A 27,327-nucleotide genomic window follows, 5' to 3' on the forward strand; every position below is an offset into this window, starting at 1 on the left:
CTACCTCGCCCTTCTCGAAGATTCCGGACACTAACTTTACCACTTTTTTATTGTCTAGTGTAGCTCTGATTGACATAATGCCAAGACTGCAGCTGTTTGAATGGAAACTGCATTGAACCTGACTTTACACAGTCAGTGCAATGGCTGACATCGAGACCTTTACCAGCTATCCACCCTAGCATGAATTGCTACTGAGTCACATTATTCCTCACTGAGGTGACTGTGAGAGGGGAAAGCTGGTTTACACCAACTTTTGGAGTAGAATCATCTGTTTCTGTCACCAGTCCCTCACATGTGCCCTCTTCGCACAGAACAAGGCAGGAGTACACTGCTGCTTCCTTTCCTGGCTGCAAAGCGGGGTATGTCCCTGAGTGAGGCACTTCTCCAAACAGAGCCACGCCGCTCTGCTATGTAAATGTGCACAGAAAGGAAAGGGAGGGGGGCACTTCCTTCCTACTTTTCAGCAAGGATTGTAATACTTTCAAATTGCAAATTCCTTTAAATACGGATTAAGTCTTTCAACATTAGTCCATTAATAAAATAATACTTCTATCATAAAATGCTTTCGGTTTAAATACTATGGGGCAAAGATAAGATAATGGAAAACACAGTGGAAGGTTGTGAGAAGACAGGGGAAGAGATCACTTCTATAAACTGACACATACTCTGACATTAAAAATAAAAAAAAAAAAAAAACAGTAGAGAAAAATTCCATTCACTGCTTCACCTGTTTATAGAACATCACCCACAGTGACCGAGCTTTCACTCACCGTGTGCTATGCAGCTCCAAAACATTCTGCCCGGGGATACATGTGAAGCACCATCCTGTCTCAGTGTAAATCACTGCTGCTTGGCTTTTAAGCTCTTGATTTCATTTGAATTTTTGTTTTTCCCCACTCACATGATCCTAATTTGTCTTTTGTGATACTTTTGTTTCATCATTTGCATCTAGTTTGCGGCCTCAATTGATCTTTTATCGATCTGAAATTAATTTTTAATTTGTAGAGCACTCGTAGGTGTCCAGTCAAAACCAAAGTTGCTTTCTACACAAAGCTCCCTATTTTAATATTAAAAAAGGTAACATTTTGATTGTCTTAGGAAAATAGAAAGAACTTCCTATTCCAAAGAGAGATTTTCACGACAAGCCTATTATTTAAGATGTTCATCAAGAGACTTCTAAGTTATAGTCAGCAGCAAAAAAAAATTATTTTGGACTGATTTTTCATGCCAGATGGCAGTGAAAAACTGCCACACTATAAAATTTACAGAAATACTGTAGTGAAAAGCTGATAACAGGAGCCACGTCATTTGTTGGGGAAAAGAGAATAATGCAATTCTAAGTTTCCAGGCAGAGAAAAAGTAGGAACGAGCAGATGTACCACGTACACAGAAGAACCCTCTAACAAAGTAATAGAAGAAAATAATTTTCATGCCACATGTATTTAAATTGCTCTGTCTACTTACACTCATAAAGTGTTTGCATTACATATGGTGCAGGAATGTCTAAATTGATGAAATAAAATATGCAAATATACAGAGTGAGGTAAAAGCAAATACAAAAAACAGCTTTAAGTCATACACCTACAGACTGGACAAAGACTGCGTCGGCTGAGCTCACATTTTCAGGTGGATTGCAGTTGATTAGCAATACAATATGTATGTGATTTGCTCCACTGAAAAAAACAACCCCTTAGGATTTTATTTGCATTCTCAGGACCTTATCATTTGGGATTATGTAAAACTGGCAGCTGCTTATAATTATTTGGGGTTTGAGTAGAAATAATTGAAAACATCTGCCTTTATCTTAATACTACCAGACTTAAACCCATGAGCTCGGTTATACCTAACTTCAAAGCTGAAAGCAAAGAATAAAAGAAAGCTTCACATATTGCTAACAAATTTTCAGTGATCCATTTATATGTACAACCAGTTATTCAACAGCCTTCAAACCTTTAATTATCTTTTAAATATATGTAATTTTGCACTTCTAATTAGACAGCAATTTAATGCTCTCACAGGGATTCAGATGGGCTGTCTTTTTTGAAATGTAAACTCCAATAGGAATAATCATTGGCATTCAAGTGATTGAATTCTTCAGTTATTTAAATGAACGTGAGGCATTTACACTGTTCAAATCATTTAAATATTCTGCTGTCAGCTACAGCTGTAGAGTTTTATGGAGTTGGTGAATAAAGCAAGGGTAAGCGTAGGTTATCTTACGTTCCAGGCGGGACTCCCCAGAGAGAAATGAGATTTGCTGCTTATGAAAGGCTAACACTGCTTAAGTGGGGCATTAATGTTTCCCTTGAGACTTGGATTTCTCTGTTTTTCTACATTAGGAGAAACAAATTTTCCCAGAATTTACAGTGACAAAAGATTTAACATACATCTAGCAATCTTTAAATACTTCAGGTCCTTTAGCTTAATACGATATATCGTGACAGTCAACATTCTAAGCTTAAACTGTTAACTTATTCAGGCAGCTAAATTAGCAATATAGTTCAGTGAGGGTACCATGACATACACGTGGGCTTTGATTTCTATGTGTAACTTTCCCTGTTAAGACTGATCAAATTAAATAAAGATGTGCATCATTCTAAAGAAAGCAATGTATCAATTGAATTGGTTTACAGTGATAAAAAGAGCATTCACGTATAGCCCTTTGAAAGACCATTACTAGCCTTCCAGAGCTTATACTTAGAGTATGAATATACACCTCAGTCTTCTTGGAGATGGAGGATTTTGATTTAAACTCAGAAATATTACAAAATCCTTAGTCATCATGGATGTTATTAGATTAAGTCATAAGTTACAACACATTCTTAATCTTACATTTATAAAAAAATGGTACTATTTGAATACAAGATGCAATTTAATTCCATAACATACGCGTTTTTCTTTAAATGCATATTTTCTTTACTTGAGGAACTTCAGCTGCTTATTCAGGAGCTTCAAGTATTCTACCCTAAATGAACCCAGTAATTACTAAAAACAAAATCCCTCTTTACTAAAATATAAATTCCATTGCCAACTATGAATCAAAAAAGCCACAGACTTCACAAAATCTACTCGCAATCTTGCTATTATTCACTGAAAACCACACAAACATTAGGACTGGGAGGCAACAGTACAAACCCCTAACACCAGATAAGATTCACAAAGGTGTCACTCTGTGCCTATGGCAGACACTAACTTGCCAGTGGCTCCTTAATTCCTCTGTATTCCCACTACACTCTCCTAAGAAAGCAGTTTTCCTCTGGCACCAGCATTTAACAGACTGGACAATGACAGTTACAGTATCAAGCAATGAGCCATAATTAATACAGTGCTCGTTTTTTAAGTGTATGCAAAAGGCATACATAGCTTGTTTATTACTCTTCCTTTACATTCAGTAAACTCATTTCTTTGGCAAACTGTAACATCCTCACGACATATTTTGCTTTCTAATATTCACTGGAGTAACACCTAGCACACTGCAGGTGCTAAGAGGACACCGAAAAGCAAGGAATTGAATCTGACATAACTGTTGCTGAGAAAAACTTTGTCTTCACGTACACATTTCAAGCATGTCAAGGAGCCTCAGAAACCAAGCAATGGCCTTGAAAATCTCAACATCCACTTTTGAACTCCCCAAAAACTCAGTTTTTTCTAAACAGTAACTCGTGGTTTTAAAGCAAATACACAATTCAAAATTACATCATAGAATTCAAAATATTGTCTCGTGGAAAATAAAACTCTGCCCTGTAAAAATATAGACTTTTAATCAAAATGCAACTCCTAGGAGCATTCTGATAGAGGATTATTAAAAGAAATTTGACCTATCATTACCATCAGCTATAGTTTCTCGAGTTACCACTGGAGTATTCTTGGTAGGAAATGCACTCTAAAAAGCCTGTGACGTGTAAAAACATTTAAAACCTACTCATCCACTACGTAAATAAAAAAAAAACAGAAGGCTTTGAAATGCAGCAGGAAGGCGACAAAGGCACTTTTCCACCGCAATTCCAGCCAAGCCGAGCCCCCGGACCCGCAGGCGGCAGCTCGCACCCCCCGCCCGCCCAGCGGCACCAGCCGGCGCGGCAGGGCCGGGCGCGGAGGGGGCCGCCCCCGGGACCCTCGGCGGTGCTGGGGCGCCACCGCATGGTCCCTAGCCCGCAGCGCAGCCGCTGGCACCGCCCCCCCGCTCCGGGCCCCGCCGCCCGCGGCAAGGCTGCGGGCCGGCGGCGGCTGTGGGGGAGTCCGGGCCTGGGCAGGCGGTCACCGCTGGGAGATCCATCCTGTGCCGATGCGATGCAGTGGGCCGAAAGGGGTGGCGCGACCTAAGGTAGAGGAAAAGGTGGGGAGGAAAAGGGCAACAAAAGGAAGGGAGGTAGTGTCAGAGTTTCTGTGCACGTGCACCATATAGGTAATTTACATGCAACCATTTAATAGGCAAGGCCTCATAAGCTATCTCTTTCTATTCTCCAACAGGAATTCGCAAGGGATCCTTATTCCCTGACAATCATGATTTATCAAGCTGTTTGTTAAGACTCATGGCTCTATCAATGTCTTCTAGAGAAGAATGGAACCAGAAGTTCTTTCTGGTCCCTCTACGGCAACACTCAGCTGTGAACACTTCCAGCCAGTGCCGAGCTGGCAGTCTGTGGGCTACTTCAGCAACTGCCACAAACCTCTACACATGCCTTCCAAATATCTAAAAGTACTTCCCACTTCTTCCTTCAATTACTCTCACCAGCTGCCCACGCGCCTGCAACCAGCTGTCCCAACCGAAAGCCGAGTTTATTAAAAAAAAGCAGAAGAAACAAGAGAGGAAATCTCCAGGAAAAACATTTTTAAACATAAACCCAATAGGATAATCAGCACAAAAATGTAGCTAGCTTAATGATTAAATATACTGGTCAACATAAGATAAAAATCTGGTGCAAGAGAACGCATTCTTCCTCTGCAACTGCTGGCTGTCCTGCCTGTCTGCTCAGCGTCCCATAAGACAATTCCTTAAAACGCAGTATGTCAGCTTCAGAACTAAGATACGGCCGCTGGGGTTATTGACTCCAGAGTCTAGTAATAGTCTAGCTTTGCATCACAACAGGAAAACATAACAGCAGTATAAACCAGTGTGGATCAAGTCAGTAATGAATGTAACTTGAATGTAAACGCTAACTCACCCAAATAATTTTATGTATTATCTTTGGTGAGCTATCTAATTCCGGCTGTACCTGCCTATTTTCACATACTGTCACAAATTTCATGGAATGCTTTGACACTAGTTAGAATGATAGCAGGACGGGGCCTGCAATATTAATCTAAGGGCCCAGGCCAGCAAGCGCTTCACTCTCAAAAACTCCACTGAAGTCAACAGAAGACTTCCATTGCGCAACACTGACAGAACCCAGAGGTAAAATCGACTCTTCCAAAAAACCGAAATGAACGGACTGTGAATATATCACCACCATGAGTTCCCTGCAGCTGACAGGTTATGGGCTGCTGCCCAACATTTTGATTTTAAGAAGAGAGACTGGTGTATAAGTAATAAGTGCCTTCAAGATGTTCACTGGGGCGAGGGGTAGTAACAGAAAACCACCTTTTGCCTCATTACAGCATGCCACCACAGCAGAAATAATGAAAGAGGATAACACATTTTGTCAGTCAAACTTAAAGCTATCTACTGTTCCTGGATTTCATTACCTTCTGTTCATTAAAATATCTATTCCACAATGAATAAATACTAATATTTTTAAGGAATTAATTTTCCAGAATAAAAAGGGACAGTACAGCAAATGCATCTGTTGTTGAACTCTCATGATTTAGATAGGGAACTTTCAAATATATATTCCTATGGCTTGCAAATACAGGCTGTCAGATGTACCTGCGATATCTGAAGATCTCAAAAGCAATTTTAGGAATCAAGACCAAGTCATGATCTCAGTATCATGAAACCTGGGGAACGCTATACAAAACAATGCAGTTATATCCAATTTAGAATGAGATATTAAAAAAACATATTTACAAAATTTAAATACATACAGAGAATGAAGGTAGTGACCAATCATGAACTAAAAACAATTCCAGATCACATTTTCCATTGCAATAACTAAAAATTTTAAAGACAACTTTTCTCCACACTGGCATTCCCCCCCAAAAAAAAAGTTTAATACAGTTTACATTAAAACACAACAACATTTATTTGAGCATTTTAACCACTGAGGAAAATTAACATAACTAGTCTAATATAAATTTTCAAATAGCAAATTGTAGGAAAATATACAGAATGCTATGACAGTCAAATTTTACATCTAGTTAGCGTGCTTGTAACTTTGGCTCTTTTAAGCAATTTTTAGGTTACGTCTATGGTGCAGCTGGATGCGAGATAAAAGCAAAATTACACAAATAGTCATTTGACATGGACAAGCTAGCTGAGGTAACAAAGCAGTGAAGATGCAGCAGAAGAGACCTGAAGGTGCATTAAAAAGCTTTTTATATAATGCAGGTGCTCTAAGGAGGTTTTGTACAGCCCCTATTGCTGCCTCTTCTCTGCTATGTTTACCAAATAAAGCTCAGTGGGCAATCTCAGTAAGAAAATGAAAGAACATGGAAGAATGGATAAATAAGAGGCCAGAAAAATACAGAGAACATGACAACAAAATACCAAAATGCAGAAAGTAAGAGCAGAAAAGCATTAGAGCAAGACTAAAGATATTGATTGTTTCTTGGGATGAGAAGATTCAATGAGATAATAATCACAAATTATTACACAAAGAAAGAAATGGAATAGAAAAAATAGATCAGGAGCTTCTGCTTTGCATATTCATAATATAAGAACTACTTGTAATGAAATTTAAAAATTGAATTAAAAATAAAAACTGTGCATAAATGGTTAAAATATGACAGTCGCTACTATGAGAAGTCAAGCAGACTGACAAAAACGACTATGTTAGTATGGATAACAGAAGCATCCACTCTAACAGTCGTAATGTGAAAATGTCAGAACTAAATGCGTATGAGCAGAAGCCTATCTGAAACTCTTAAAAGTTATACTGACTGCTGCAAGTTTTCCCAGATCCTCTTGCTCAGTTCCTGCATCTTCCTCAGGAACAATCTCATGCTGGACACTGCTGGAAATGGGATTCTGGACTAGATGGCGCTAGGTATGGTGAATCATCCTCATAAATACTACACTTAATATTTCTCAAGTATGTAATATCTTGTAGAGACAAAACACATTTTGACTAAGGGGTGAAATGCTTAGATATCAATTTAGAGGGTTTTTTACCTTCCTTAAGAGTAAACTGCTTCTACTGAGGCTGGAAGTTTTTCACTCCCTTTTATATATTTGGCAGGAGAGGTCCTAATTCCCATACAACAAGAAGATACAAATTCATAATTATGGGAAATCATCTGTGGGGCTTGTAGAGGTGAAAAAGGCCACTGGAGCATGTTAATTTAACTGACCAGGGTCTGATCTGTCTATACCTGGATATATAGCTTTAGTGGCTCACCACCAAAATGGTAAAAAAGCCAATGGGATCATTTGCAAGAGCCATTTCTGAGAATCGTATTGCTTATTGGTCAGTAATTTGCCAAATTCTCTACAGGTATTGGCTTTGCCAGGTTGCAAAAAATTCTGCCATCCACAATCATGGATGATATTCTTAGAAGAAAAATTACAATTAAACTATTTATTTTAAAATTCCTTCCAAGATACTATGTCTGCTTTGCCATTAGATTCTCTGTCCATTTTACAGTGAAGTTACTGGGAAAATGTTTTTCCATTCACCCATGGAAGTCTCCCTGTTGAACTTTTCATAAGCTCTACTCCAGTTAAAACATAAATGGGGAAACAAAAAGTGCAAATACAAGTATTAGTTAAGTGTGTAACTCCTAGCCCAGATCTTACACAGACAAATTCTTTTGCTGAATGAAAACATTAGATATGGTAATGACTTAATAAATCATGCTTTTCAATAATTTTATTTTTGTGTTAAATTATCCATCCAATTAATATTTCTGTTTTCTACTAAAATGTTGTTGAAATCGGACTTTATTTGAAGTGCATGCATGAGAAATACATATGGTATCCATGTGTATACGGCAGTCGAATTATTAATACCAATACTTTGCTAAGAGTTGATAGTGATGGAACACTTGCAAGTGCTGTTCCTAAACAATGATGCAATCAAGAACATACCAGTTCTCTAGGGTGCTAAGTTGATAAACATTTGTGTAACAGGCACTTCTATTTTTCTTGCTGTGATTAATGCAAACAAGATGAGAAGGGAAACTAAAGGTAATATTTGCTGCTATTTCTCTTTTAGTACAAAAATCCCTTGTGCCCCTATTTTGCTTAAGAATATGCTTTATTGAAATTTCTGCACATATATTAAATTAGCTTTAACACTTAAACATGACAAATAGGAGTTATTACATAGCAATAGAGCATTCCAGCATTCTGTTTCAATGTAAAATGAACATAATTACAGCAATTTTTGACTTTGCCATTTTGCAGTAATGGAGGCCTGCATCTTTTGCAAAAACAACTTGTACATTTATTTTCCTTTATTTTTTTCATGCTAACCTTTGTTTCCAGAGGTAAATGTACCAAGAATTATAATGTGTTATAAAGGAATGTGAAGTAACTGATCTGTTGTATTTAATTTTTTAACGAATATTACATTATTGACACTGAAAGAAAAAGCAAATGCAACATATATACCTAAATAAAATAGATCAGTAAATAGTATTCTTACCAAAGGCCTAAGTTCTGGATGAGTCAAAATATATCCATTGTTTGTAATTGCAAAAGCATATCCATGAATACCTAACTGTAAGAGTAAATATGAAAGAAATACTAATTAGCATGGTCTTCATAAATTCTTGAACAAAAAATCAGGCAAGAATTTAGTTATCTAGGGCTTAAAGCTGGCATTCATAACCCTTATCCACATAGTATTTCATTATAATATATGCAAAGCTCTGATCCTTGACACTTTGTGGAAATGACAACCTGTCATTGTGATGAATTCAGCATATAGCACAATTTTAAAATGTCACACACACTTTGCTATCTAGGGCACTTATTTCTATGTGTTTTAGAGTGAATTAGATATACACATATATAAGAGACACCATAGAATGTGCCAGAGCGAAGGGATTCTGGAATTTGGTAAATTCACATGTTCCCAGGAGAGCTTACTTCACTTATTCAAAGAATCATTTCAAGCAATGGTACTGAATGTACAATTACAGTGAGCAAGCAGTGGCCTGTCATATACGATATTTACATCTTCCAGTCTTAAGACATTTTACCTCTCTGTTGAAAAACTCAAGCTCCTCAGGAGCCACAGAAGAAGGCTCCTGTACGTTCACATATTTGTACCGAGTGGAACTATGGGAGATCATTTGAGAGCAATGAAATGCTTTATGAGGCCTAACGGTATACAGAATCAAATTCAGTGCTGTACTTGTTTAAATAACAATACTGCTCTTTTAAAAATATGCCTATTACACAGTTGATTGCACCCACCGAATGCAATAAATGTACCTTCAAATTTTTCATGTGGTCATTCAAATGTTCCTTCTTAGCATAGACTTGCTGCTAATGTAGAATCTTTCTGCAGCTTCAGTATGTAAGTTTTACCACGCAAAGAGTACATCTCACTATACTTTCTCAGCCATTTTTTTTCAGTTCTGAAGTAACATAACATCCCATATATCTTTATTTAAGCATCTTGATGCACCGAGGTGTTAAAAAAACAAACAAACAAACAAACAAACCCAAAACTCCAGAACTATCTTTCTTTGGTATTTGCTTTACATTTCTCACTACTAACAGCCTTTTTATTTTACTTCAGTACATCCTTAAATGCTTTACTCAAGTGGGTCCTTAGGAATTTGTCTGGTGTAAAGCAACACAAGCAAGGCTGACAAGTCAGAATAATTTCTAAGAGGCAAGTAGTACAGCAAGTCTGTTGGCTTCTGTAATTTTCTGGAAATAAAAACCAGAGTATGATATTACGGCAAGGTCATAGAGAAAACATACTAGGTAGATTTATACCGTCTCTGTGAATGATTGTATCTGGTCAACTGTATCTGCCATATAGAAGATTGTTTCATAAATAAGCAGTTTTCCTAAAGCAATAAACTTCAGCAAAAGTAATAGAAGGTGATATGTTCTTGGCATATCTTCATAAAGCAGGGATAACCAAAATAATAACAGTGGACATATTTTACCTATTATAGTATGACAAGTGAACTAGCTGTTGGCTAAATATCAGATCTCAAGTATAATTGTCTGTGTTGATAACTGCTGAATGACATCCAAGCAATGGAAGTCAGGTGAGGAAACAAATGTGGGTGGTATACTTCACAGGAAAAAAATATTTGCCTATTTGAAGCATACCCAGGCTCCAAGGGTAGAATTTTATGGTGTGTTGTGCAATATGTGAAACTGCACACACTCTGCACTTAAAATGCTTTGATTTGAGAGATACTACCCCTTACAGAAGTATTGCCATTTTAAACCTTGAACTCTGTCTTTAAATGACAGATTCAGAAATGAAAAAACTCCTTCTAACTGCTATAAAATGCCACGTGAAAATTAAGTATTACTAAATCCAACCCTATCTTACCCAGGAGAAACTGCCACTGACATCTGGGGAAGTTTAGTCTAGATAATGACTCCTGAAAATAGCTTATTGTTATTATTCGTCTTCCTTGGCATAAAATCCACCTCATCCAAGCTGAGAGAATTCCAGGTCAGCAGAATTCTATTTCCAACCAATCATTTTATAACCCTCTGTGAATTTTATTTCACATGCTGCCTCTACAGGAATGGGTCCCAGGGGTGATTATGCTCTTGCAATTGCATGGTCTTTTTACTGTTCAGAAATGTTTATGGTATGTGAGACTGGAAGTTATAACTCAAGTGATTTCACTAACCTAACTGTATTGCATGATATTGATGCCTCCTGTAATAATCCTCTCTTGCATTACATCCTGCAATATAAAACGTACCTTCAAATAAAAAGTCTAATATTCAGAAAGAGGATCGTGTATTACTTCCACAGAAATGAAGTCTTAAAAAATATAGTATCATATGACAAAACCAGGAATTTTAATTTTCCTGCCTATCTTCTCCTTTTCTGAATCACACTCAGCTGTAATACCTGTTATTCAGGCCTCACACTCTCTCTAGGTTCTTGTATTCAGACTATGTTCAAATCTTACCGATGACATCTGAATAACAGCGCCGTGATATGGCCTTCTCTGTCCTGCCATGCATAGCCAGGGTTTCATTTCTGCAGTTACTGCAACATTGTTCTTCTTCCTTCTCATTACAAATGAAACTTGCTCTACCCATAGCTCCTTAGCAGGTTGCTCCAAAGATTGCAAAGGAGCAAATTTTGCTCCTTTCTCTTCTACTTTCTACTGATTCTGTATTTCTGCATACACAAAAGTATAATACACGTTGCGGTTAACCAACTTTGGTGATTAGCACGCTGAGACTGTTCTATGTTATTTATCCTGACCAGCAATGTCTCTGTTCATTACGTTCTGCTATCAGCATGTAGTTATCTGCTGCCTCTTCCCACAGCCTGCAAGCTTTTCTCCAGCTGGGACAGCCTTTCTGTTCTGTGCCTGTATAGCCGCTAGCCTAGTGGGGTCCAGGCCCCAGGAAATTACTCCAGCACATCAACATCCTTGCCAGTATTTTACGCATTATTTTTATCTAATCCTCATTTATTTTAAATTTTCCAGTTACTGCATATTGATCTATGAAATAATTTGGTAATTGCTAATATATTAAAATTAGAATTGATAGAGGGATTGTTTTTTCCTCTTAAACAGAATTATCTACAAAAACATGCAGGAATGTTCAAAGGCACTCATAAGTCAGCTCATTCCTTCACCCTCTTAGGAATCAGTGAATGAGAGCATGGCAGCCAATTAAGAGGGAAGTATGATATACAAATTTATGTTCACTACAGGTACATGTCAAAATGTATCTATTCCAATAGCTGGCCTCTTTTGTAAAGGCTGGCTGCAGTATTGTGTTATGTGCTTATTTGTCTTGCAAAAAGATTCTGCTAGGAATTACCTGGAAAGCATTCACTTAATTTTCATTTGTGAACAAAACAGCACTATATTAAAGCATTTTAGACACGGAGAAGTAGTGAAATACTAATGTATTGCATCAAATTTAAATGAAAAGTAATTATATCTTTGCATTTGCCTGAACTCTACTTTTCCTGAGTTACAAATGCTTCACAATAGATGAAGTGCATCAAGTTTTGAAAACTTCCATGATAAATATTTTTTAAGAATATTTTAAGTAGATTTGTCTCTGACTTTGTAAAACTAAGCAGAGGGAAATATCTAGCAAATCCTAGGTAGGAGAGAAGGAATCACTAGTCTGGTTAAGCAGGAACTTCTTCAAATTCCTGAAATGTGCCACTTGCTTCAATTCAAGGAAAGGACTAATCTGGGACGTGGAACTGGGACAGGAACTGCTACACAAGGCAGGAAGCCTAAAGCCATGTTAAGGATAGATTTTTGTATGGTTTTCATACAAAGTTCTGCAGATTTTCAGCATGAATTTTTCATGAATTCAGCATGAACATTGATTTTATTATGGACAATAGTTAATATTACCTTCTAGAGCACACTGTGATCTGCAAAAACATGAAGATCAAGCCATATATTAATTTTGCTATTAAAAACTACACTTGATTTCAAGACCAATGACATTTAGCCATCAGACACTATGGAGCTAAAATTCCTGAGGAAAATGAGTGAAATAATGGAGCTACATCAATATAAACAATATTAACATACTAAATAAATTATATTATAGATATTATGCTGAGTATAAAGGACATATTATCTTTTGCGTATTACCTTGTATTTTGGAATAGTTTTTAAAAGCTCTTTAACTGGAACATCTGTGCCAACTACTCCCAGCAGAATCCCTTTAGATCTCTGAAAAGAACAATACAAGATGCACTTGTAACCACAATAACAATGAACATTCTCAGCGCTCATTTCAGCTACTCTGCAGAAATTAATAGATAACAGACAAATTATTTAAAAAGTGGGGAAAGCAGATGCTGATAAAACTCATCTGATCAAATAGTCATTTAATCAATAATATTGCTCTTTTCTACTTTGTCTGCAATTCACATAGTAAAGGCATGCAAGCTTTTGATAGCTATTGAGTCCCTCAACAGAATATTTCCCCACGCAAAACAGTTTTTGAATTAGAAATTACTGTTAAAATATGTTGCTCCACTCTTTCCCAATTTCTCCTATCATTTGATAAACAAAAGAGAAAGATTAAGCATTAAGGGGAAAGTACATGTAATTTTCTTTCATAAGTTGTTACATTAGTAAACAGATATATACATAATATATATACGACTAATTAAATTCTGAGTCTACGAAATAGAAGCATATTAGTGCAAAGAAGAAAAGGATATAGATTTGCTGTAAAAAGGTAATGTAGAAGTAAGAAAACCCTAAGGCATCATCTAAGATTTTCTCTTAGACATAGGTTTTCATTATTTTACTATGATTTCTTTAGTACAGTTATTTGGGATTATTTGTCCACATTTTTATGCTACAAAGGGATACCAACTTCAGGCAAAATAAGCAGAAGAAAAATATTTAGCGTAGGCTAAAATCTTATGAAGTCCCTGAAAGCAACTTCACTGCAATCACCCCATTAACACATGACAGAAATGGTCTGAGTACTTACAGTCTCATTTTGCTTACTAAATACTGGCATGGCAACAGTTGTCATCAACACCAATCCCTGATCATCAGCAAGCTATATTTGAAAAAGAAATATTATCTCTTAAGAACTAAGGAATAATTGCAGACATGCGATTGCATTTTTTAACTACATTTTCTTCATTTTAAATGAGATAAGGCAATTTATCTAAATGACGCTTATGTAGTTAGACTTGCAGTCAGTGCAGCCCAGCCCCAGCCCCATCTCAACTATACCAGCTCTGCCCACCCCACCGTTTGCATTGGCAGGAAAGATGCCTCATCTTCATTCCTATGGCAGTCTCCCATGAGACATACGAAAGGGCTGAAATGTGGAAGCAGCATGTGCAGTAGCAAAGCAGCTGGAGCTCTGTTCTACAGTTTTCCCAGTGTCAGTTCTGCCAACGTTGCTTTAGGCTGTTTTCTCCCAGCAAGGAACAAGAGGTCATGAGTTGCATACACTTTATTTCTGGTCCAGACTGAGATCTCATCAGCTAACACAGCAGCAGAATGGATGACAGCCAGTTAGGATCCCAGGAGTCTTTTTGCTCCATCCGGTTTCAGTTTGCTGGACAAAGAGGTGGCACGAAGCATTAGCTGATTCTGCACATGAGGTTTCAACATATTTCTTCAATTTAGGGAGAACACAGATCTCCCGACCTTGGTTCCATTCAAGAGAAACACGCAGAATGCTTATCATTGCCCACAGGAGAGTGACATTGCTCAGACTATCCTCTGTTCACGCCCTCTGGCCAGACTACATCTTTGCCATAAGGCAAAGGCTAACTGTGACGCTCAAGACAAGCATTGCTCTGTGTGCCTGTAGATCTTCACCAGTTACATATGAAAGATAACTCAAGCAAGAAGTTGAGAGTTACTGTTATACTCTTTCTGCCCCTATAATTTGGGAAGATGTTTAAAACTGAAGAGGCTTATTCAATATTTAAAAGCATGACATATCCAGTTATAATCACAACTGGAGATTTGGTGGAATACAGTTAAAGTCTGCTTTGTTGCATCTGTGTTTAGCCAAATGGACAAGGCAATAGAGACGATATTCCAGAGAAATACTGTAGGTGACAGTCATGCCCAATTGCAACTGTGATATTCTCCTACTACCCTTACATCAGTATCACTTTTTCTATACTTAAGCACTATTTCCAATACACTTTTTTTGAGAATTGCTGCAATTTTGATTTTTTGTTAACAAAGCTTTTGTTATTAGTGAAGCAACAGCTATCAACTCCCCAAATTTTCAGAATGCGAGTCATATATTATAACCAAGATATTTTATCAATCAAGCATGTTTCACATTAACAAATCAGACAAAATCTAGAACATCACATGTCTTGCAGCTCCCAGGCTGCTTCAGGAGGGTTTCAGTTTCTCAAACAAGTATCTTTCCTGAAGCACGGCACTATCACATGGAGAAAAGGAATGTTTGCAGACATCAGACAGGAACATAAATGGGATTTAGGATCAAGAAGATTGACATCTGATAAGGAATCAATGGGGACATAAGGTGGAACCAACTTATGATCATGTTTGCTTTTTTATGTTTGTTTTCCTTTTCAAAAAGGAGAGATATTTCCAGCCCTGGTATAATCTTTGGTCTATTAAGCAACAGCAAGTTATTAAATAAAACTAAAAAAAACAAAACCAAAAACAACTCAGCAAAACACTGGATGTTCAGAGGTTGCACTTGAAAGTCAAATGCGGCTGAACTCATGTAAGAATTTACTCCCCTTGGCCAGAGCAGTACAGTCAAGCACACTGACATGATTTGTATGGAGAGGAGCCTTCCGTGATATGACAGTCAATAGTCCCAAACACACGTACACCAGGAGGTGAAAAAGCATTCTACTGATTATGGGGTGACATTTGGACCATTTTGAGATCTTATATGATTGCCCAGGGTTGTTCTTCTCTGACATTGTGTATTTGTCAAGTATCAGTATGGTATTATTTCATGAGTCCACTCACTCTCAGGAGATTACTAGAAACAATTTGTTGGATAGGATGCCAGCCAAGGGATTGTCAATGAAGTTTTAGGGGTTTGAAATTTTTTAAAAGGAGAAAAAAAAACTTTGGAGTTCCTGGAAAATTCTGAGAGAACAGGTCATTAACTCTCAAAACTAACTATGGAAGCATGCAGAGAATGATCGCCCTGTAATTATAGTATCTACAAGTACCACCAAGGGTTGGCTGCTGCAATCATTTTGATCAAAGTGCAGTCATAGTCCAGCCTGTTTGGTCTTTTGTTTGTTTGTCAGATGAACAGGTTGTTGGCCACTTCCATAAGTGAAATCAGCAAATAACTGGATGATAGGTGACTTGTATTTGCGATGTTTCACTGAGTCACCAACTCAAGCTGCAGTATTTGCTTCACAAAAATTGTTAAATTGTGAGGAATTATCTGCCAGAAAGGAGCACAGCTTTATTCCCTGGGCAATGACATTTTGGCAGAAATACTTTGAAATAGTAGAATGTTAGCCACTGGGTACTTCTGCTAAGACAATTAATGCTAGAGTCTGTTAATAAATTGCAAAGAAAGCCATGATCTATGTATTTTGTACTGTTGCTTTGTAAGTCTGACAATTTCTTACATATAGCAGAACTCTGTAACAGCTCATGCAAGTGTTTGAAAAATTTAGTGATTCTGAGAAAAAAAACACAAATGATAATATGTTCTCTAATCACTGATAAAACTTCAGCTTATATTAGTTACATTCAGAACAAACGTATCACTGGCATCCTCAGGACTGGCTAGGATTTTTTTTTTTAATCATCAGCAAATAATTAGAAGTTAGCACTTAATGAAAAATGTTAAATATCACAAATTTAGAATTAAAAAATTAATATATAACGATAAAGTCTCTGAATGACTGTACTAAATTTAAAAATTCAAGGTTATTGTGTAATTAATAATAAACTTTTTGGTTACACAATTATTATTTGTTATTCCCCAACAGAAAATGTAGACAATCCTTATGATTCCCAAACTTATCAACTGGACATCACAAAGTCATAGTCTCAGAAAAGAATTATGTAAACATGTAAAAAAGAAAATACTGTAGTCAAACATTTCTTACAAGAAACATCTTGAAGAATGACTTTTTTTCTTTAATAAGCACAAAACGCATGTTTCTAAGCAGGCAACAAATAACTTGGTTACACATAAAAGCAGGGTTTTTTTAGTGTTATTGGCAAATACAGAGAATGATGCTTATCCTAATATAATGTAATAATGTCACCAGATGGATGGTTACTAGTTACATACAGTGAAGGGTCCTTGGGAATGACTGAAACATAAAGCACCATGAACTTTATCTCAATCTTTCAGTAGGCTGTACCTTATCCAATTTAATCTTTCCAGTCTCCTAGAAGTAACTAATGCTAATACTAATAGTTACTGCCATTTTTACAAAGGTATGCTTTATGTGGCATAATAATTCCCCACAGTATGATGATTCAAAATTGTTTAAAACTACATGCTAAACTTACTTGGTTCATCCTTACTAACCCCTACATATTCCAGGGGTTGACAGGGTTCATGGGAAACAAAGAGTAAGGTTTGACAAAAATATATTCACACAATATTATATTTGTTATGTATATGGTTTCTGCCGAAACAAAATGTTGCTAGGAGACCACTTGTGTTCATACATAAGGATTAATTCGGACCAAAGTTCACCCAAATGTTGGAACCTCATCTAAATATATATGCAGAGTCACTAATAACTTTCAATTCCTCCAGAACTCTTGTTCTGTTCTCAAACAAAATGCTCTATTTGTTTTCTTCCCCTCTACTACTATACAGGGTTTTTTTCCCCCAATGCTTAATAATGTCTCTTTACGCATCAGTCTAAGTATTACCAAATCAAGCTCTTTCCTATTTCTTCAATCTTTATATCCCTGAGAAGTGCCTAAGCTTATTCTTTACCTGGGGCACAATATTAGTTAACACACATAGGCTCTGACTGACATGAAAGTCCTGTCTCCTACCTATTTAGTAGCATATCAATTACTATATTTTTATTTCTTTCAAGTGGTTACATAATATCAAGAAAAAGGCTGGGAAACAAAAGCTGCTTCATCATCCCTAACCCTGCAGGAAAATAAAAATTCCACTGGCAAGCTCCAACACTTGAGGCTACCAACAGATGTGAACTAAGGAAAAGGTATGTGCTTTGAAGTGCCTTTTGAAACATTTTATTGCTCAGTATTTTTTGCTATAAAATTAAACAACATAAGAAGCAGCATTCAAATGCATCTAAACACTTCTCAGATTCAGTACAACATCCTGCAGAGTACAAGATGGAACCAAACCAAAACTACTGCAACAGTACAAAAATAGTCTCAGACAATGGTCTTGTTGGATATTGCTGACATTTTCTAGGGATGAAATTTTCAAAGATGCTTCACAAAGTTTAGTTTCCAAATCCCACTGACCTCTGTCAGGACTTGGGCATCTAATTTCATTATGCCTCTGAAAATTCTAGACAGCTATTCATTGTTGTTGCCTTTTTAGGAATATTGGCAAAATATGACCATAAAGTAATCCCTGAAAAACAATTTAACAGTTTTAGGCCATTGATGGTATCTGTACACTAACTTAGTAGTTTGTTCCACTTAAACGTATCTGCACAGAGAAGCTTGTTAAGGTCCCTTGCAATTTTTGAAGAAAGTAATTCCTGGTTTTAGGAGTGGATGTGAACTCCAGTTGCTTCATATTCTTGGTTTTGGATTACTGGAAACAGAAGTAAACTAACACAAGAAATACAAGAATTCAAGAGCAATGCTTAAGGCATTGTCAGATGCTTCAGTCAGCAAATTAAAATTAGCCAAATGAAACTGAAATGAGAAAAGAAATATAAGGATCCAAAAATTTTGGACAGAAAAATAAAAAATGGAAAAACATGCAATAAATAACTCATGGCTTTTTAAAAAGGTATTACAGGTATGATCACTTTCTCAGAAAGTAATTTCTTAAAAACGGCAAATGGGACCAGCCTATATTTTTTTTATAGTTACAGAATAAATATTTATATTTATATATACTTTCCTATAGTTATTTAGATCTGTATTTATAAAAGCACTAACCATCTCAAATGTCTGACATCAGCAAGCCTCCACTCTTGCAGAGTAAGTCATCTTCATGCTAAACAATATAGAATTCTGAGTATATGCAGTACGGCAGTAAGTGCCTGTCCTTTCAGATTTTCCTTACTCTGTTAGATATTTATTCCCCATAGAATAGCAAGAAGTTCCTCCTTTTCCAAAAGCCAAATTAGCGTGTTTACATGAGCCTTGTGCATTTCAAAACAAAATCCTGAGTTTACCTTATCACAGGAATTCTGCAAAGACATTTTATTCAAAAAACTGTTTATCCATCTGAATATTGGAATATTTTATTTTGGACGCATGGAATGTAATATGGAGAAGCAGCCTGCCCCATAAAACACAGTGGTCACTGTTAAGCGAAAAAAAAAAATGAAAAAAAAAAAAGAAAAAAAGAAATTACCTAAAGTTTAGTTTAGTTTCTTCTGCTTCAATGCAGTTAAGTTGTTTTCTGACTGATTCATTTTGATTACGGTTGATGAGAGCTATAATCAGCATCTCCCTTAATGAATCAGGAAGGTATCTTCATGAGGAGAAACACAAATTGTCTGCGTCAATTTGCATATGAAGGCATCTTCCTTCATAAACGCAATCAGTCTGTGCTTCCTCTCTAAATTCAGTTCTCTCAAAGGTCAGTAGTCTTCACTACTCTACTAGTCAGACTAATCTTTTCACTAGTACTGGTCTGCCTGTTTCCTCAGCCAGGATAGGACCAGCAGATGGGTCTGGGAGTCCCCAACAATGTATGGGACTTGAGTGGCTTCTGCTGTCTATGCCAGTGGTTTAATCCTGAAAAAATTCTCCACAGTAATGTGAAAGCAATGTGAAGGCTCATTACAGTCCTTCTTGTGGCAAAAGCATGCTACGTATTGGAACCCCAGAACCTAGGCAGAGTATGTACGCAGCACAGGGAGAGTTCCTTTGCAGTAAGGTATTTTTTCATATTCAAGTTTCTTCTCTGAAAACCAGAAAAATGGACTCCTCCCTATGATGAATGAGCATCTCTTTTTCAGTACTGCCAGCATACAATTAAGTTTTCATATTACAGCAGCTGTTGTTCCACCAGCCATGTCAAAAATTCTTCCATTTTCTACCCTTTTGCTGAGCTGTTAATTTCTGATTTAGTTCTGCATTTGAATACACTACAAATTTCATCTTCTGCTAAGAATATAAAACCACAATAACATAATTCCCTCTAGGGTTTATTAATAAACCAAAAGTAACAAAACAAACCTCAATTTAATCTCCTCCTGAGCTTAGCTTCCACTCAAGATCTTAATGTATTCACTTTCTTTCAGTCTTGCCCTTAACAGAAGGTATTCCCATCTCTTTCACATCATGAGTAAAACTCGTAGACCTCTTCTGTCAGGTGATTCTGGGAATACTTAAGCAGAACTCTGCCCCCATTTACACAGAACCAGCATTACAAGAAGAACACAAGGCAACTTTAGCCTCAAAGAGCTATTAAATGACAGTGATTTGACAGTGCTTGACTGGATAATGAAATTACAAAAATGTCAAATTGGTGCAGTAAGAATTCATGGGAATTCAGTTCAGTGAAATATTAAATGCTTGTGGATTCATGCATATGGATATATATGCTTATGGGAGACTACTGCACTGTAGAGCCCCTCAGATGTTTCTTATTCCTTCAAGTCTGGAAAGATATCCTCACATAAACACAAGTAGTTTAAGTGTTATTATTCCTATGTCTCTTTAAAACATGGAACTACCTTGACTTCAGCAAGGCTTTCGACACAGTCTCCCATGATATCCTCCTAGGGAAGCTGAGGAAGTGTGGGCTGGATGAGTGGTCGGTGAAGTGGATAGAGAACTGGCTGAATGGCAGAACTCAGAGGGTTGTCATCAGCGGCGCTGAGTCTAGTTGGAGGCTGGTGACAAGTGGTGTCCCTCAGGGGTCAGTACTGGGCCCAGTCTTGTTTAACTTCTTCATCAACGACCTGGATGAAGAGTTAGAATGTACCCTCAACAAGTTTTCTGACGACACCAAACTGGGAGGTGTGGTAGATACACCAGAAGGCTGTGCTGCCATTCAGCGAGACCTGGAGAGGCTGGAAAGCTGGGCAGAGAGGAACCTGATGAGGTTCAACAAGGGCAAGTGCAGGGTCCTGCACCTGGGGAGGAACAACCCCATGCACCAGTACAGGCTTTGGGTGGACCTGCTGGAGAGCAGCTCTGCGGAGAGGGACCTGGGAGTGCTGGTGAACGACAGGTTAACCATGAGCCAGCAGTGTGCCCTGGCTGCCAAGAAAGCCAATGGGATCCTGGGGTGCATCAAGAAGAGTGTGGCCAGCAGGACGAGGGAGGTTCTCCTTCCCCTCTACACTGCCCTGGTGAGGCCTCATCTGGAGTACTGTGTCCAGTTCTGGGCTCCCCAGTTCAAGAAAGATGAGGAGCTACTGGAGAGAGTCCAGCGGAGGGCTACAAGGATGGTGAGGGGACTGGAGCATCTCCACTACGAGGAGAGGTTGAGGGAACTGGGCTTGTTCAGCCTGAAGAAGAGAAGGGTGCGAGGGGACCTAATAAATGCCTACAAATATCTGAAGGGTGGGTGTCAGGAGGATGGGGCCAAGCTCTTTTCAATGGTGCCCAGTGACAGGACAAGGGGCAATGGGCACAAACTGAGGCACAGGAAGTTCCGTCTGAACATGAGGAAGAACTTCTTCCCTCTGAGGGTGACGGAGCACTGGAACAGGCTGCCCAGGGAGGTTGTGGAGTCTCCTTCTCTGGAGATATTCAAGACCCACCTGGACAAGATCCTGTGCAGCCTACTGTAGGTGACCCTGCTTTGGCAGGGGGGTTGGACTAGATGACCCACAGAGGTCCCTTCCAACCCCTACTATTCTGTGATTCTGTGATTCTGTGATTCCGTGATTCTGTGAATTACAATGGTAGAGTGAAAATACATATATTTCAATGCTTGAGTTCAGTTCATTCAAAATTTGAATGGATTATGCTATGGAATATTCATTCTTCAATCTAATAGTATTGCAAAAAAAGTAAGTTCTTGTAGTTTCTCCAACTTGCACCAATATGTTTTCTCTCAGATTTCCTAGGCTACTTTGGATGACATTGGCAAGAAGAACTAAAACTAGACCCCCAAAGAAAAACACAGAGTTTTCAGCTAGATCCCAGGATTTTGTAAGTTATCATCTACAGCCTAAAATGATGAATGAAAGAGACAGCATTAGTGGTTTGCCCCACAAAGTTGTTCTATTGAAAAGACCTAGTGGTAACAGTTTTAGGCAGGGATCTATACAAGGGCCATAGACACTCAGTTTGATAAAATGCTTAGCAGTAACAAACCTTTAAAAATCAACTCAAGAATGAAGAAAAAATACATTCCCAGACTAAATGATTCTTGGCTGTTTAGAATAAAGAAACAGAACCTTCTCTGTGAGAAAGTCACAGATCTCTAATGCCTAACAGTAATAGTTTTATAATTGGAGAAAAACTCCTTTTAGAAATAGATTTAACTACTACAGTTTTCTCTTTAAGTCCTTGCTGTACAGTGTTACCCCGCTCAGAACACCCTAAATAAATCTCCAGAAACAACGAATAAACACTCATCCACTTACTCTTCACATGAAACATCTAAACCAAAGAGAATTTAGCCTCACATCTAGCACTAACAGCCATCTCCCAGGACAAAGCTTAAGGCAGGCTCCAGGATTACTCCAGAAACACACATGCAGAAAAGAATGCCCATTTCCTTAGGTGTTTCCATTACAGCACCAGGAATTTGAGAAGGATCCCTGAAACATTTTCCTTAGCAGTGTATGGTCAAGAAGAGTTACAGGGTTGTCCAGAATCTCTGACACACTTAGTAGTGCCTGTTATCTGTTACTGTTAATACAAGGTTATTCTTGTCTACATACACTGTGCAATGATTATAATGAAGCTGGGCTCTGCCTGCGATGGAGCAGTGGATGTCTCCTGAAATGGATGAACAAGTAAGGACAGTAATAAGGTCCCTATCCTTTTTTAGATGCTATTCCTGATTTTTTTCAAAGACGGTATGTAATACTGTTTCAGGCTGAAATGCAGAAAAGGTCCATAGGCTGTCATATCTAGAGGACAGAGCTTAAACTTGGAGCTAACATTCCAAATCAAAAAATGAAGCAAGGTTAGGAGATACGAAGGGGCTAAACAGAGGCACTTGAGCCACTGTTTGAGGAGGGCTGTGCAGCTATGCTGACATATGGACCTTTGGTCTGTAGACCTGTAAGGAAATAAAACTTACAGAGCTTGAGTGAGGAGACAGGTCAAAGTGAAGGTCTGTTGGCAAAGCCTATACAGCCTTGTGAAAAAAAGTATTGAAAAGTAGGGAAAAAACATTGCTATATTCCAAGGAACTGAAAGTGGGGTGAAACCGTGAGGCATCGGAACATTGCAAACCTTCTGACAAGGCACCAGTGTTGAAAATGGTTGCCACAATACTGCTGCTGCAACTTTACCCACAGCAGGCGGCAGTTCTGTAGGGATGTATTTGAAGTATGAGGTGCATGCTGAAGCTTTTGGGTTTTCTTCACTACCTGGTTATAACTCTGCCACCTTCCCAATGCAAACCCCTTCTCCCTTTCCCCACTTCACACAGGCTTGCTTCACAAGGTGTTGTCTTCTCCTGTGACCATGGTGCTCTTATGTGCTGAGGCAGGCTGGAAGTATCAGAGAACTGGAATTTGACTGTTTAATTGTGTTTTACATAGACTACAAGAACAAGGAATAGCTACAATTTTGACTTAGATTCAAATTACGACCTGGGACAATACAGGAACAATATAGGAGTGCATTAAGTTAGAGAGATATTTCCGCATACAGCACTGAGAAATGAAACACCAAAAAACCCTCATATTGTAAAATAGTTACTTAGAGTTTGCAAGTTGCTGACTCAAAAATGTTACTAAAAGACAGCTTACTTGTTGGTAAGTGTGAGAAAGAAATTTGGAAACTAAATTTAAGATAGCAATTAACATGTAAGTGAAAATTTTAATGCCGTTTTCTGAATGGATCGCTCAACTTTATATATATCAATGAAACTGAAAGACAATAGCCTCTTGTCAGCAGGAAACAGATCCAAAGGAATGCTAAATCAGGGTCAAAATGATTACTTCATGATTATTTTGTACTTCATTAGATTCAATTTAACTCATATAACTTAAAACAGAATGCTAAAATCACTAGTCATGCACTTCAATGAAATAGCAGCTTTGCAAATCTCCTATTTTCTATTCCTAGTGACAGTTAATTCAACACTTCAAAGTATAAGAAGGTAAATGATGCAGGGAATGATAAATGATGCTCCCAAAAGGCTGAAATATGATAGCATCAAGATAAAAGGAGGGCAAAGCACTACTTACAGAAGTTAGGGGATAACACAGAAAGAGAGAAGAAATCTGTCAGGAACTTTTGGGCAACAAATATCATCAAAACATTTCTATATGGAGGAAATATGATTCCGTTCATAAGAGAATCATTAAAAGAAACCCACCCTTCCTAAATGTTCCTAAACACAAATATCTGCTTCTGATTTGTGTGCCTAATTTATTCACTTCTACCTCTTCACACAAGCTAAGTAGAACAAAACATCACAGCAGGAGTAGGATAACAGATTTTGAATCCTACTGTGTTTGCTCAAGAATGCAAGTAAAGCTTTCCTACTAGGAAACAAAACACCTTTGGAGCTATTAAGGAACAATAGCTTTTGCTCATAGATGAATACAAAAGCTGCTTTTCAAAAGTGTTTCAAAGATAAAGGTCATTTTGGAAGCCAAACTGAGAAAGTCTGAATATTGGTATACTTGAGTTATTAGGTTTTTTTATTACTATTTTCACAGCCCCGTGGGATGGTTACCTAAAAACATGCAGAAAAGCAACATAGAGGACATATAAAATTCACATTGGTTTGTTCCATTTGTCTAGACAGTGGGTCTCTCTTTTAGATAAATTAGCCATTCCTAGATATATTTTCTTCTGAAAGCTACATAACCATATTAAATCAGCATCTCTATCACCTGAAATGATGGTGGGTTTTTTTTTTGTTTGGTGGTATATTCTGTTTTAAGTATAGGCTGTATCTTTTCAAGATAAATATCATAGTGCAACAGAAATCCACCTTAAAATCCTCATACTTCATTTCACCTGCACAGCAATTCTGAAATTGCAACAATTTGATCTAGCGCAGATAGCATAACAGTAACAGGTTTTAATTGTTACTTAACTGCCCAAGACAATTGAGAACCTACAGATATTCACAATCAATAGCTAATCACCACAGAACACTGACTAAATGCTAACACAACTGTAGCCAAAGTGTTTCATATAAAAGACATTTCAAGACAACCAAGTATTTACAACAGATATAAAATAGTAAAGGTAAACTTGGAATGCCACATTTTTCTTTCAGACCACTCAAAGATTAAAGTGAACATGTTTAGAGAGACATGACTGTTTGAAATGTTTATAGAGAAAACATCTTCAAGATGATACATAGATTCCAACAAAAATACAGTACGAGTTCAGACACCATATGGCAAAACATGTACACTAATGACTAAGTCATTCATAAAGGCATGTCTTAGCCCTATGCTGCTTCCCTTCACCTTGCAGATAGAAAGAGATTCTCTTGTTTTGTTCACAAGCTATCAGGCCATACTTATGAAAAGGTTTATTTTTTACCAGAAGGTATCAAAAGCCCTCGTGAATTACTTGTATCTGTCCTCCCTCCCCACCCATTCCTTCCTTCCCACCTCTCTCCTCCTTCCCTACATGAAAGTAGTATCCAGTAAACTAGACATTATGAATACATATATAAAATACGTGGCTTTAGTTCTGCATTAGTTTGATCAAGGGTGAACACACTGAATATTGGCATTTTTGACCTTCCATGAAAACTATGTGCTTTTTCACTAACCTCAAACTTGAGTAATTTGTACCAGAACATTATTTAATAACTCAGTATTGTGGACATCAGAACATATAATACAGCACCACATGACACAATCTGGTAAAAAGCCTGACTGGTTATATCTTTCTGCACCAGTATATTATAATCTCACTCTGTCTCTTCTTTCCACAAACTGTTAAGAAAAGCATTTGGCATAAACTTTTAGACAAGCAGCTGAACATGAAACAGCCAAAGTTAGCCAGTCTTTTAGTCCTTCTACATTTCCAGGAAGCTATAAACAAAAGATTTCTTTAAACCATATATTTCTAGAGGAAAGAAAAAAAAGGTAACAATTTTTGTTACCATGTCACATTTAGCAGGCTCTGCAACTATCAAAACACAAGAACACACTATAGACATACGGACAAATAGCATATTACCTGCCGATTTGAAATAGAATTTTCTGAGCTCCACAAGCAAGGAAATGTCAAATATACATCGCATCATAAAAATAATAGCTCCCATGCTCATATTTCTTGCTTTTTAAACTAAAAAGTTGATGAAATACATTAACTAACCATTTTAAAGTTTTGAGTTGCATGGATGCCCTCACCATTCTGCAAAAGCTATTAATTGGAGATGACTTAACCTACAGCTTTCATTAAAAGCTGAACTTAGATCATCATCCAAGACTGTTAGTAACAGTGATGTTTAACTGATTCAGTGCTATGACATTTCTTATTAAAGGTGCTTTACCTAGCACTATAAGCACGATTTGGACAAGTATTGCTATTTCCCAGTATATTCCATCCATTTTTTTATTTTAATATTTTTCACCACAAACCACAAAACAGCATCTAGATTTTCTATTTTCTGGAAGCTTTAATTATATTTGTGAAATACACAAGGATGATGCAACAGGCATCAAGCAATTCTTCGAATCTGCCACAATCATTGTGCTATCATGATGTGCAGTGGTGACTCTGGTAACATACCATGTTGATGCAGAAGTTGTTTAAAGGCAAGAGCATATTATATGAAAACCGTATGTAACCTAATAGAGAAGTCAAATGTTGGATGTTTTGAAAGCTGTGTTGACAGATACAGTGGCGAGCAGTGAAAGGGTAGCAGCTATACCATGGGTTCTGCAATCTCTACAATAAAGACAAAATGATCCAGAGATGTTTCACATGGAGTAATGCAGTGATTGTTATTATCCTTACTATTATTTCAAATTGTTAACAAAATAGCCTCCTTGTTGTTTCAAAGCTGTTGTCTACTATATGCCTATCACGTTAAAATAGCTCATATGTTTGAAGAGCTGCTCTCAGCAAGTACCTTAGCTGGCTTTGATGTCAGCTACCCTCCTTGCTGCTCAACTCCAGGGCCCCCATTACAGTGAACTGTTTCACTGATCACTACTGTACTGTACTCACAACACCATGGAAACATGAAGCACTGGTGACTATTTTGAATGACTAAGATTCACTTAAAATATTTTACCTTTTGAGCCTGAGGGAGCTGGAAAACAACAA

The 27,327-nt window shown here is 37.5% G+C and overlaps 1 protein-coding gene across 5 annotated transcripts in view; it reads right to left on the minus strand.

Moving 5' to 3' along the window:
• CACNA2D3 (calcium voltage-gated channel auxiliary subunit alpha2delta 3) overlaps positions 1-27,327 on the minus strand; it is a 472,558-nt gene that overhangs the window by 110,110 nt on the left and 335,121 nt on the right. For all 5 annotated transcript variants that reach the window (XR_012765257.1, XM_075432892.1, XM_075432891.1 and 2 more), the window contains 4 exons: positions 27,296-27,313; positions 13,751-13,822; positions 12,895-12,975; positions 8,745-8,819 (listed from right to left, as the gene is read on the minus strand). Coding sequence is in view for 4 of the 5 variants with exons in the window: in XM_075432892.1 (XP_075289007.1) it covers positions 8,745-8,819; positions 12,895-12,975; positions 13,751-13,822; positions 27,296-27,313 (246 nt within the window). In the remaining variant the exon portion in view is untranslated. The remainder of the gene's footprint in view (positions 1-8,744; positions 8,820-12,894; positions 12,976-13,750; positions 13,823-27,295; positions 27,314-27,327) is intronic.

The sequence above is a fragment of the Opisthocomus hoazin genome, chromosome 11, assembly GCF_030867145.1.
Source record: "Opisthocomus hoazin isolate bOpiHoa1 chromosome 11, bOpiHoa1.hap1, whole genome shotgun sequence".
Classification (NCBI taxonomy): Eukaryota; Metazoa; Chordata; class Aves; order Opisthocomiformes; family Opisthocomidae; genus Opisthocomus; species Opisthocomus hoazin.